The sequence below is a fragment of the Chionomys nivalis genome, chromosome 1 (genome assembly GCF_950005125.1).
Source record: "Chionomys nivalis chromosome 1, mChiNiv1.1, whole genome shotgun sequence".
NCBI classification, from domain to species: domain Eukaryota; kingdom Metazoa; phylum Chordata; class Mammalia; order Rodentia; family Cricetidae; genus Chionomys; species Chionomys nivalis.
Genome location: NC_080086.1, coordinates 141,983,684 through 141,996,105, shown reverse-complemented (window position 1 = coordinate 141,996,105; position 12,422 = coordinate 141,983,684). Strand labels below are relative to the sequence as shown.

Below are 12,422 nucleotides of genomic sequence, written 5' to 3'. Positions count from 1 at the left end.
GGGTCTACATGGTTAAAGGAGAGGGCAGATTCCCACAAGCTGTACCCTCACATACCACATGCACCATGGCATGTATGCTTCCTTCCAACCCCCACCAAGAATTAATTAATTAAAACTTTTTATTCTAAAACATGTAAATTGTAATAAACCTGGAGCCACAAAGTCTCCATGTTAGTGAGAGAGAGCTGTGGGAGGGATAGAGAAATGGAGTGTGGGGGGAATATAGATCTACCCCTTTCCTGTTTCAAGCTTACTAAGGGCTTTTTCATGTGAGCTCATATAATATCTGGGGTTGCAGGGAGAGCAGGTATCACGATCTCCATCCAGCACATAAGGGAAGCAATTATCAAAAGACACAGTAAAGCAGAAAGCAGGACAAGAACCCCAGACCCATCACCAGGTCAGAACTCACTGTGCTGGCTTCAGGTAACTGTGAGTGTCACTTGACTTACAGTGGGAGATCACGTGCAGCATGTTCCATGTCCAGAGAGGAGTCACAGACTAGAAAGAAGAGGACGGAATGGTACTAGGACTTTGAAGGATGCCTAGGAGTCTGCGAGAGAGGAAGGGCAATTCCAACAATAATAGGAGAATATAAAAAAAAAGAGAAATACAGATTTTTTTTTTTTTGTCTAAGAAATGGTAAGAGCTCAGTGTAGCTGAGGCCTAGGGTACAAGCTGAATGGGTAACTAAGGATGAAGACAGGGAAGCACAGATGAGATGAGAGAGCCCACGTCAGCATCCGTCTATCAGAGTCTGGTAATCCTTCAAGAAGAATAATCAAGACAGAGAGAACTCCATGCCAATAGGAGAATAACAGAAAAAAAGAAAAAAAGCGAGACAGAAATGGTGGGGAGGAGATGGGGACACCAGACTGTGTTCGAACAAAAGGATACAGTGACAGCTGTCCCTGTGCATCCTGGGGTGTGCAAGGTAAAGTTCAGCCTTTGCTCTGGCTTCCAGCGTGAACCTGTGTGCATACAGTGGTGTAGACAGACAACAGAGACAAACGAAATGGAGATCGTGAATGTGGTTTTTACCCCGAGTGTTATTTTACCTGCTAACCACACATGTGTAGAGAGGCAGCTCATGGCACAGGTATGGAACATGAAGAGGCCAGGGGCATCCCAGAGACCGCTGGATATTATGAACCACATCTCCATCTGTGTAAGAACTCATGATTCAACCTATGGCATATTTGAGTAGTAACATATTGTGTGTTGAGCCAAGGAGCAGAATCGTGTCTGCTTTCTGACAGGATTCTTTTTTGGGGGGATAGGGGGTTCTCTGTGTAACAGTCCTAGCCATGCTGGAACTAACTCTTGTAGACCAGGCTGGTCTCGAATTCACGGAGATCCACCTGCCTTTGCCTCCCGAGTGCTGGGATTAAGGGCGTGCGCCACCACCGCCTGACAGGATACTTGATATGGGAGCAGAGCGCCAGTACTTACTTAGCTTGCCTACTAAGAAAGAAAATAAACTTCCTGAAGTTCTTTTTTTTTTTTTTTAGCTATTTTGAAAAAATTGTATGTATGTTTTGTCTGTGCCTACGCCTGTGCACAACAAGCTCCTCTGGTATCTGAAGAGGCAAGAAGGGGGTGTCAGGTTCCCTGGAATTGGAGCCACAGACAGTTGAGAGCTGGCACGTGTGTGCTGGGACTTGAACCAAGGTCCTTTGAAAGAACAGCCAGTGTTCTTAACTACTGAGCCATCTCTTTAGCCCCATACAATTCTTATTTCAGACATGTTTATACCAGGCTTTTGTATAATATTATAGTTACTATGGCTACTTAACAAATTACCCCTAAACTAAATGCTTTTAGCAATCATTTGTTGTGTTCATGGATGCATTGAATTAGGCATGTGAATAGCAAGCAGCCAGACACTGCATCTCCACACCATGTCTAGGGCTGGATCCAATGTCTTTCATCCACTTACTGGCAGTTAATGCTGGCAGCTGACTAACAGTCCTCAGGTTTTATCCCTGTGGGACTTGCCCTGTGTATATGGACTACTTTAATACCTCCCAGCATGACAGACGACTGAGTTCATAGGGCCTAGTCCACAAAGACAAGGAGAGACAGACAGAAAAACAACATCTTATTATCATGCCCTGGAAAACATTCCACAGCACTGCTGCATGAACCACTGGTCAGAGCACTCACCAGCCTGCAGCAAGGTTGGTTCATGTCAGAGTGAATGGTGCGGACCCCCAAGCACCCCTCGGCTCGGGAGGAATAAGGATATGTGGGATGGAAACCGGAACTGCTGCCTTTGGGGTGTGACTCCATCCTGTAGAAACCACAGGATGATTTCAGTGCCTATGTCTCTGCAGTCAGGTCGGGAGTTAAACCACAGGATGATTTCAGTACCTATGTCTCTGCAGTCAGGTCGGGAGTTAAAGATTCCTGAAAGCAGAAGCAGACGGGAGAAGGCAACAATAACTCAAGCCAGCAAACGTCATCCGGGCAGTTTTCCCTGTTCCTGGACAAGACATCCACACTCAGGTGACACAGACATTCACTCACTGAGGAATAGACAATGGACTCTGAGGCGCTCGCCAGAGAGACTCACACTTTCTCTTCACCTACATAAGTGTCCCACTGAAGATAGGAGATGGGGACTAGGTAGTGGCTCAACTCAAGAAGCAAGAGGTCCTGTCGAAAGCCCCATGGGACACAGTCTCCCACCATCCTGTACACAGACAGCTACATCAAGGCACACCCAACTCTGCCTTCCTCAAAATAGGCAACTCCTCATCGCGGTCTGCTACCTTTTGGTGCTAATGTACACGTTAACAAGGAGAAGCAGAAATGGTGTCCAGGAAAGAAAATGCTAGACACATTGGTAATTGTACCTTTAAACCAGGCATAGCATGAGAAAAGTCTTTTACCGTCTTCACCATAAAACACGGAAGAATATATATGTAGACAGAGCATGTTCTTGACCAGCCTCCTTTTTCTCTACAAATTCTTAATTAACAACTACCATTTAAACATACAAAAAATATCATAACTAAGAAGCACAACTCACGAATGCAAACATGGCTCAATTTGCCGAAGAAATAGAAAGAAAGGCATTAGGCAACTGCCCCATAACTGCAGGAGGCAGAGGCAGGCGGATCTCTGTGAGTTCAAGACCAGCCTGGTCTACAGGGCTAGTTCCAAGACAGGCTCCAAAGCTACAGAGAAACCCTGTCTCAAAAAAACAACAACAACAAAAATCTTCAACAGAATTTAGCAAAGCCTCTAAGCTATCTTTTTTATTTTAAATAGGAACTTACGCAGAGATTTTACTATAACAAAATTAATCCAGCCTCAGTCCCTACACCAGCATTCTGATGTGAATGTCTACAGGCACCCCCTTCATCAGGGTCAGTTGGAAAGACACCACTATCACCATTGCATTCAAGATAGAAACCAACACAATCAGACAAGAAAATAATCAGAAATAGAAGAAGAATCAAAGTATCCCGATTTGGAGGCCATAACAGGACACCTGGAGACGCCAAGAGCTAATCGATGGTAAAAGCTGATACAACTGAAAATTTGGTAAAATAGCAGGATTTAAAATTAATGTAAGCTAACCATCATGAAAGTCCAATAACACAATAGGAACACAGAGAGACATACGTGGTCATGCATTGTTGGTGGGCACGCAAAATAGTAAACCATCTATGGGAAGAAGTGCGATCATAATTGCCAGCATTACATGTGCACTTAGCTCGTGACCCAGAATCTCGTTCCTAGTCAAGTATCCCAAATAAATATTAATAAAAATGAAATTTTAAAGCATTTAAAACAGGAAGTGATGAACAATGTTTAGCATGATAGAAATACAAAAGACAAGACATAGATAAAAAGGCAACTATTCATCCAGCACTTGTGGGAGCAGCCGAGAACTAGAAAACAACCCCAGTATCCAGCAGCAACGTGGAGCCAATTAAGCAGGTCAGCTGTCATAGCCACTGACTGTAACACTACCCAATAAAGCACACTGAAGTAAATACAAGTCATGTAATACTGTATTTTCTGATCTCCAAGTGTGACGGTTTCAATGAGAATGTCTCCATAGGCTCAGATGCTTGAATACTAGGTCCCAAGCTGGTGGCACAGTTTGGGTAGGTTTAGAAGGTATGGGCTTACTAGAGGAAATATGTTACTGAAGGAGGGTTTGCTATTTTGGTGTGCTCTTTGCTTCTTGGGTTCAGTTCAAGATGGGAGCACTCAGCTTGCTGCACCAGCTGCCATGCTGCCTGCTGCAGGCTTTCCCACAGTAAGGGGGATGAACTCTTACCCCTCTGGAATCATAAACCCTACCTGACCGTGGTGTTTTATCACAGCAACAGAGAAATAACAAATACACCGTGATACAAATTTTGTTGTGGGGAAGAAAAGCAAAGTAGAGAAAAGTAGACCCACTGTAGTGGTGTTCACATGTAACCCTAGTACTCAGAGGTCAAGATGAGGCAACTGTGAGTTCAAGGCCAGTGTAGCTGTGCAGCAAGGCTCTGCCTTAGAAAAGGGAAAGTAAAGAAAAAGAGAGAGAAGCGGGGAGAGGGGCTCTGCACAGAAAGGAACGGGGATGCATATGCCTTGCGTGTGATTTATTACACACATGATGGCAACTTAAAGAGTTCATCTTGACTGACAGATCCCAAGGAATATGTCTATAATGGCAGGGGACGTAGGGCAGCGGATGGCTAGAGCAGGAAGCTGAGAGACCACACTTCAGTCTCACACAGGAAGCAAGAGGAGTGAACTAGAAGCTAGGTAAGGTTAGAAACACTAAAAGCCTGCCCTCAGGGACAGACGTCCTTCATCAAGGCTGCTCCTTGTAAAGGTTCCACAACCTGCCAAAACAGTATTGCCAACTGGTGATAAATGAACGGACAGGGGACATTTCTCCTTAAGCCACTGCAGAAGAAGGCTAAACAAATCAAAAGAACAAAAACACTTCCAAAATGAGGTTACCTATAAAGAAAAGGAAACCAAGTAAGGAGGCAAGCTAGACTTCAATGGATCTATTTTTAATTTCACAGATTTGTCTTTGGAATTATATATTTTCCTTAACCATAAAACAAGGACCGGAGTGGATACAGAATTCTCCATTGTGCCCTTGTTGTTCAGGCTACAAACCCATCGGCATGACAAACAGAATTAGTAAAAATAACATGACCATCTGGAAGGTAAGCAGGCTTCCTGGGAAGAAGCTAGGCAGTTAGAGGTAAGCCCTAAGAAGACGACATCAGAGGAGCAGAGGGGCCACACGCACTTACCTCAACTTTGCTCTCCGCTTCATGATCGACAGCCGGGAAATACACAACCTCCTGCACTTCATCTCTAGGCCGTGCTGAATTTTTCCCAAACACCACCAAGCCATCCTTGGCTCGAGGTGGCAACGCCACAAAACAGTAACTTGGAGGAGCGCCAGACATCCTGCAACGAGAAGAGCAAGGAGGAATATGGCAGCAGGCTGGACAGGGGACACTCCAACTGCCTGTGCTTGGATCACACATCAGCAGCTCTTGCAGCTAACTCAGACCAGCATCCCGGCTGGCGCTATTCTAGGGACTCTGAAGAACTGCATAGCTGCAGAGACCAAACATGCTAAGTCCTTCGTGGAGCTAAGTAAACTCGAGTTGGCAACAGACCATAGTGGCAGCCAAAAAAACGAGCAGTCATGTAAGAGAAAGGAAAAGAGGTTATTGTTCCCAGCATCCTACATACACACGCACATGCGCGTGCACACACACAGAGCAATCTGTCATATGAATAAATGAATAAATGATAGGCAGTTGTCTTTTGGTATTCACAGGAGGTTGATGCCAGGACCCTGCAGAGATACCCAGGTCCCTCATTTAAAAGGGTGCAGTACTTGCTTATAACCTATACATATTTCCTGCAGACTTAAATCATCTCTAGATTATTTAGAATGCCTAACAAAATGTAAATGCTACATAAATAATTCATATACTATATTGCTTGAGGGAATAATAAGATGAAACTGCCTGTGCATGTTTAGTTCGGAGGCAATTCCCCCATGCTGTATTTCTGACCCTCAGTTGTCTGAACCCACACATACGGAACTGGCAATGACACAGTGAGCCAGCTCTCCCTTGGGGAAGCGCCTTGGACCAGAGATGCTTGGTGGCTACCCCTTGACAGATTTGGGCATTATGAGGAAAACGATTTGATAGGAAAGATATGATCACTCTTTTGAATAATTTTTACCCTGCCTCAATGGCATAATATACAAGTACTTTGGGTTTTCCTTTAGTCCTCTATTGGCTCCTGAGCTAGCGTGCTTTTTTTTCCCCTGGGTGGGGGTGTTGCCCAGAGACTCCTTGCACCAATAACTTCACCAGCTAAGCCCAGCTCAGTTCTCAACTTGAGTTTCCAACCCCTGTCCACCCAGCTCCTCTCTGAGGTCTAAGGCTGATCTTTCTCAAACTGGGTCCCTTCTCCCAGATCTCGGGTCCAGCTCTACATCCATCCCATCAGGGCACTGTCAGAAGCCATCCTTACCATCTGCTTCAACATCTCCTACAGCCGTCTGGGAATTCGCCATTCCCTTTCCCAGAGCTGCCACCACCCTGCGCCATCATCTCTAGCCAGGATCACATGGGAGGCCCTCGGGAATTTCTGGAAATATTCTCCACACTGCTGCCAAAGCAGCTTTGAAAAGAAGAATGCATTCAATCATGATCTCTGCTTTAAATACCATAAAGTCGATGACAGCTCTTAAAGGCCTGGTGAAGAAGCTCTGATCAGCCTGTGACCCCCCTCCCCCCGCCTCGGTTTCACCTCCCACCACTCATCCCCCCCACTCAGCAGCAAACAGGCTTGTTTCCAGGTCTCCCACATCCCAGGGCCTTTGCTCTGCTCCCACTTCCACCCCTATTCATTCCATGCTCCCTATGTAGCGGGGTAATTCTGCCATCCAAGGTCAGACACCACTCTAACTCACGTGATCACGGTACACCTCTCGTGAACGCCCTTTGCTTACTTTTGAAGTAACAACCACAATCTGAAATACCACGGTAACCATCTCATCATCAGTTGATAGTCTCTCCCTCCAAAGACCACACACAATGAAAGTGAGGCTTAAGTTTGTTAACAACCTGCTGCAAACCCAGGTCCACACAAAGTCTTGTGAGGAGAAGGTTTTCAACAATTGAGTGTTCCTTTTCTAGTTTTCTAGCATTCTGCAAACTGAAGCTTCTGTCTAAAAGTGTCTGCTTTGCCATCAAGCCTTTGCGCCTGACAAGCCCTTCCCCTTAGTCTTTTCGCATATCAGGATCTGACTTAAAGCTGCTCTTTCCAAGAGTTCTAGAAAGGGCTCGGCCAATTATTCAGCATCCATGAGCATTAATACATTCTGCTTTTTCTAGAATAACACACATTTGTTGATTGTAATATATTTATTCATCTGCTTCAGAAAAAAAAAGCCCCCAAGGGCAGGGCAGGACCCAAGCCAACTGATTACAGGGCCCTTCTCCAAGTCCAGCATTAAAAACGCTCGCTGAGCCCACTTTTCGTCTGCGCCATCAGTTGCCCAGCTAAACACGTCTTAGTTTACGAGTCCAGAATCCAACAGAAGTAAAGCCACAGCCTCTCAAAAGCCCTAGATAGCAATTCTCAACCTGTGGGTTGTGACCTTTTGGGGTCAAATGGCTCTTTCGCAGGGATCACCTATGATCAATAAAAACCACAGATAAACATTACTGTCCCCAGAACAGTAGCAGAATTACAGTTATGCTGTAGCAGCAAAAATAATTTCATGGTTGGGGTCACCACAACGCGACAAAGTGTACCAAAGGGTCGCATCATTAGGACTGGTGAGACCCACTACTCCAGACTGGTACTCAAAGCTCAACTCTGCCAGCTGCCAGCTGTGTGACCATGGGCTGACCACTCTATCTCTCTGAGCCTTGGCTCCTCCTCTGCAAATGTTTTTTCCAACCTCACATGCTTCTTCCTATGAATGTCAATCTACATGACCCAGAAGACATATCTGTAAATGTGTAGCTAAAAGAAACAGAAAACTACCTCACAACCATCAGTTGAGCTACCTGTCAACTTAATTTGCCAAAGTCCCATCTACTAGCCTCAGAGATAACTCGGCAGGCCTCCTGGACCAGCTGATGACAGAAATGTCATGTCTCCTCACTGCAGCATGGTGACCGCTAGCTTTATGCAGCTGCTGGAGTACATCCAGTTTGGCTACAGAATTGAACAGTCAGCTTTATAAAAAATAATGCGTAACAATTTACATTTTAGCTGGCATATGTGACATCTAAGAACCCTGCTAGGTGGATCGGCCAAACTATTTCCAAAAGAAACCCAGAAATGACAATTTCCACATCAAGGTTTCTGGTAATCCCTAAATACTATAGAACTACTCCCATTTAGCCCAGTGACTAAATATGCAATCAGCCACCAAAACGGAATTACCACCAGTTGTAGAGCATGGTAGTAAACTGACCCCTTTAATCCTGGCATTCCAAAGGAAAGAGGAACTCTGTGAAGACCAGCGTGATCTACTTAACAAATTCCAAGCCAGCCCAGACTACAGAACAAATAACAACAATGACAGAAACACCTGAACTTAGCAAAGAAGAACGGGACGCTCTGGAGACTGGAGGAAACCTCAGGAAGCAGCCACTGACCTGGTTACAGCGACTCTGGAGAAGGCTGACCATCTGAGTGAATAGTCTCTTTATCTAAATGTGCGTTTCATGGTGCTAAGGCAGAATCCACCAGGAAGACGACCTCATTTAACCTGCAATACTTTGTCCACTTCCTCTCTTTGGTTTATAAGCGATTTCTGATGCCGCCATTTCTCTCCTTCAAACTTCCACCCGTTTCCCTTAAGCAGGCATGACTTCCTAGCCCACGGAAGAGTGCTAAGTGTGCAGGAAAAAGTCCCTGAGGTCTCGACCTTACACAAAGAACTACAGCAACTGAGCAAAGCCAGGAACAGGAGAGGTGGTCCTCCCAGGAGGAGCACACCAATTGGTTATCCAGTGCCAAACGGTCAGCCCTGAAAACATCTATACAAGTAACAATATATGAACTCAACAGGTTATATTTAGGAATATATATTATATACAAATACATATGTGCATGCAATAGTGATTCGTGGAAACAGAGGTCATGTATTTGAAGGAGAGTGGAGGAAACCATATGGGAGGTAGGGAGGGGTAAGGGGGAAATATTGTAAATATATTATAATCTTTTCTGAAAGCTGTGTGTATGAGAGGGGTAGGAAGAGACTCACTGATGGTAAGAGTGGCACCCCTGTGCCACCAAGCCAGCACTTCCCAAACCCTATGCTGTGGTCCTCTTGCAGGTTACAGAATGGAATATGTGGATCTCACGCAGCAAGGGTCAGTAAGATCATAGGCAGTTCAGAGTATATATCTACACAGACACATGTGTGTAGATACTGGGTTGACGTGGCATTCCACATTCACTGTGGGTCTCAAGGAAAAATGCCTTAAAAGCAGCTGGTTGAGGGGTAGGCCTACTGAATATGGCTGCTTTGTGGCAAAAGCTAATTAGGATTCTTGCCAGGTTAGCAATTCAGTGCTAATTAATGAAACACTCCAATTTAACTCCCATCAATGGCGGTGCTAGCAGGCCTCTCCCTTGTCCACGTTGGGAACATTTCAAAGTGCCTTTGTGCTCTCTAGGTTCTCTAAGCAAATTCTTTAATTAGTCACTTAATGTTCATACACTGGAGGAGAGGGGACATTAAAAGATAGGAAGCTGGGATAAGTGCCCATTCAGAAATATACATATGCCTTGTAGCAGGTACAGAAGTGAAGACTGATTATTTCTTAGCTGTCACAGTGTGAAAAAATATCTGGTATGTTCCCCCCACACACACACACACCCCATCAGTCATCAATGTAAGCCAGAAGCTTTCCACCCAATTAGCTCTTTCTGAGCAGTTGGAAGTCTCTTTCTTGGTCATCAGTATAGCTAGCCAGTTGTGGCTAATGGGTGCTTGAAATATGTTGAGTGAAACTAAGGGACTATATTTTTAAATTAATTTAATGCTCAGTGGTGGTGGCGCATGCCTTTAATCCCAGCACTCAGGAGACAGAGGCAAGCAAATATCTGAGTTCGAGGCCAGCCTGGTATACAGAGTGAGTTCTGGGACAGTCAGGGATACACAGAGAAATCCTGTCTCAAAAAAAAAAAAAACAACAACAAACAAACAACAACAACAACAACAAAAAAGCCCAGCAAAAACTAAAAAAAGAGAAAGAAAGAAAAAGAAAAACAAAAACCCAAACACACATACACACACACATTAAAATTCAGCAGCCAACAGTATGCTAATGAATAAGCTAATTAGAAAAACACAAACACACGTGAGTATCCATCCCTTTGAGCAATGTTTCAGACTTCAGATTATTTTCAGATTATCAGACATGAACATATGATGAAATTAATACTATGGGTAAGGACCCAAACTTAAAACACAAAGCGTGTGACGTTTCCTATACACTTTATACACACAGCCTGTCTTGATGGACCCATGAGGTCGGATGTGGGATTTTCTGTTCTTGGAGTCGTGTTGGACATGAGAAGTTGCACTCTTGGCTTCATTGGCCGCTTTCCTCACTATGGGACTACAGCCCTGACAAGAAGCAACTTAAGGGCAAGGGGTTTATTTGGGCTCATAGTTCAAGGGTGATACAGTTCACCACGGAGGAAAAGGCATGCTGATAGAACATAAGGCGGCTAGTCACCCTAGGCTCTCAGTCAGGGATCAGAGGAGACAGGAAGTATCTAAGTATAGACTGCTTCTAGACATTACTTCCCCAGGCCCATCCTCGAGTTGCAGACCAAGTGTGCAAACATGTGAACGGAGTTGAGATATTTCATATTCAAACCACACTATCAGATACAGCGTGCCCAACCTGTACTTATAGGATCTCAGTTTCATCAAGGAACTAGAATAGCCAGACACCCAGAAACAGAAAACAGAACGGGGATTGCAGGGTTTGAGCGAAGGAGGGGACAAAAGCATTTACATGTGCAAGATGGACAAAGTCCAGGACAGCAGTTACCCACCAGAGTGGATGTACTTAACTCTGCCTATCTATACCGTAAGAAGTGACATCGATGATCCTTGTATGCATATTTACCACAGTCAAAGCTTTAAAGGAAAATATCTGCATGCGGTGCTCTTCTATCCCCAGGACAGCTTCAGATCAGTTGCCATTGCTAAGCAGAGACTCCCTAGGCACAGACCTTACTACTTCCCCCACCCCCCACCGCCTCAGGATTCATGACTTCCTCTTGGGGATAAGACTCGCCTAGAATGCATTCAGTATTGCTACCTCTACCAGTACTCACCCTGTGCCTGGTGGCAGTCGGCTGGCCTGCAGGCTTGTGGGACTGGGTTTGTACTCCTGTAACTAGGGAACCGCTGCAGAATGTCTAGACAAGGAGGGAGGAAGCTGCATGGCAGAAAGGGGCTTTGTCTTCAAGTTCAGGGAGGAATTACTGAAAAACATGAATGCCCCAAGCTTGGCCAGGGGGTTCTTTGTATGGCTGCCAAACTGCTCTGGGCCCTTTATCCCCACCAAGCTAGACTGATCCTCATCAGTCACCCCGGCCAATAAAGACAAAGCCTTGAGTCACTGGAGAGGAAGAAAATAACTCTCTATATGAGCTATAGCTTGTTAGCTACCATGCAAATAACTGTGAAAACTGCCTTTCCTTCTAACAGGGATGAAAGCCAATGGCCAGCATGTCTTCCTTACCCCACCCTCCAAGGAACTTGGAAATCAAAGTCTGTGCAGAAGTTCTTCCAGAGAGGGAAACAAATGATTTTGTTATTGATGGACAAATTCATCTTTAAAACTATTGATTTTCCTGCTGAATTGAAAATGAGACAAGTGATACTTATAAACTGGGTCTTCCGTTACAGCTTTGTTATTGAAATAAGAAGGAATAATGAAATGGTTGGGGAAGGAGTGACCTAAAGATTAGGGTGTGAGTAACCTCAGACTCCGCAAGCTCTGCCTAAGAGAAGACAGATTTTACAAGTTCCTTTGGAGTTCAGGAGGCTAGAGCATAAAGCTCCACAGTCAGGGGGTCCCTGACCCTGGTAGCCATGGCTTTGATTGAGGGATTACCAAAGAAGACGTGTTAACTAAGTGTGCAGCCAGCTCTGCTTCACTGGGGGAAAGAAGCAACTACAATGGCCTCACAGCAGAGGAGCTATTCTGGCTACTACTGTCTCCCAGTTTGGGAGACTCTAGTTTATGATCTAAAGACCCCTCTGCTTCTGAGCCCATGGTTAGGCATGTCAGGTGGTGTTGCTCACTTCCTCATTGGAAATGAAAAAGAGAGTGAGGAAGAGGCTGAGCCTGCTGGTGCATGAAGGTCATCCCCTT

At 45.0% G+C, this 12,422-nt stretch overlaps 1 protein-coding gene across 2 annotated transcripts in view; it reads right to left on the bottom strand.

Annotated features, from left to right (window-relative positions):
• Scrn1 (secernin 1) overlaps window positions 1-12,422 on the bottom strand; it is a 72,551-nt gene that overhangs the window by 40,587 nt on the left and 19,542 nt on the right. For both annotated transcript variants that reach the window (XM_057769673.1, XM_057769681.1), the window contains exon 2: window positions 5,280-5,439. In XM_057769673.1, the coding sequence (XP_057625656.1) occupies window positions 5,280-5,439 (160 nt within the window). The remainder of the gene's footprint in view (window positions 1-5,279; window positions 5,440-12,422) is intronic.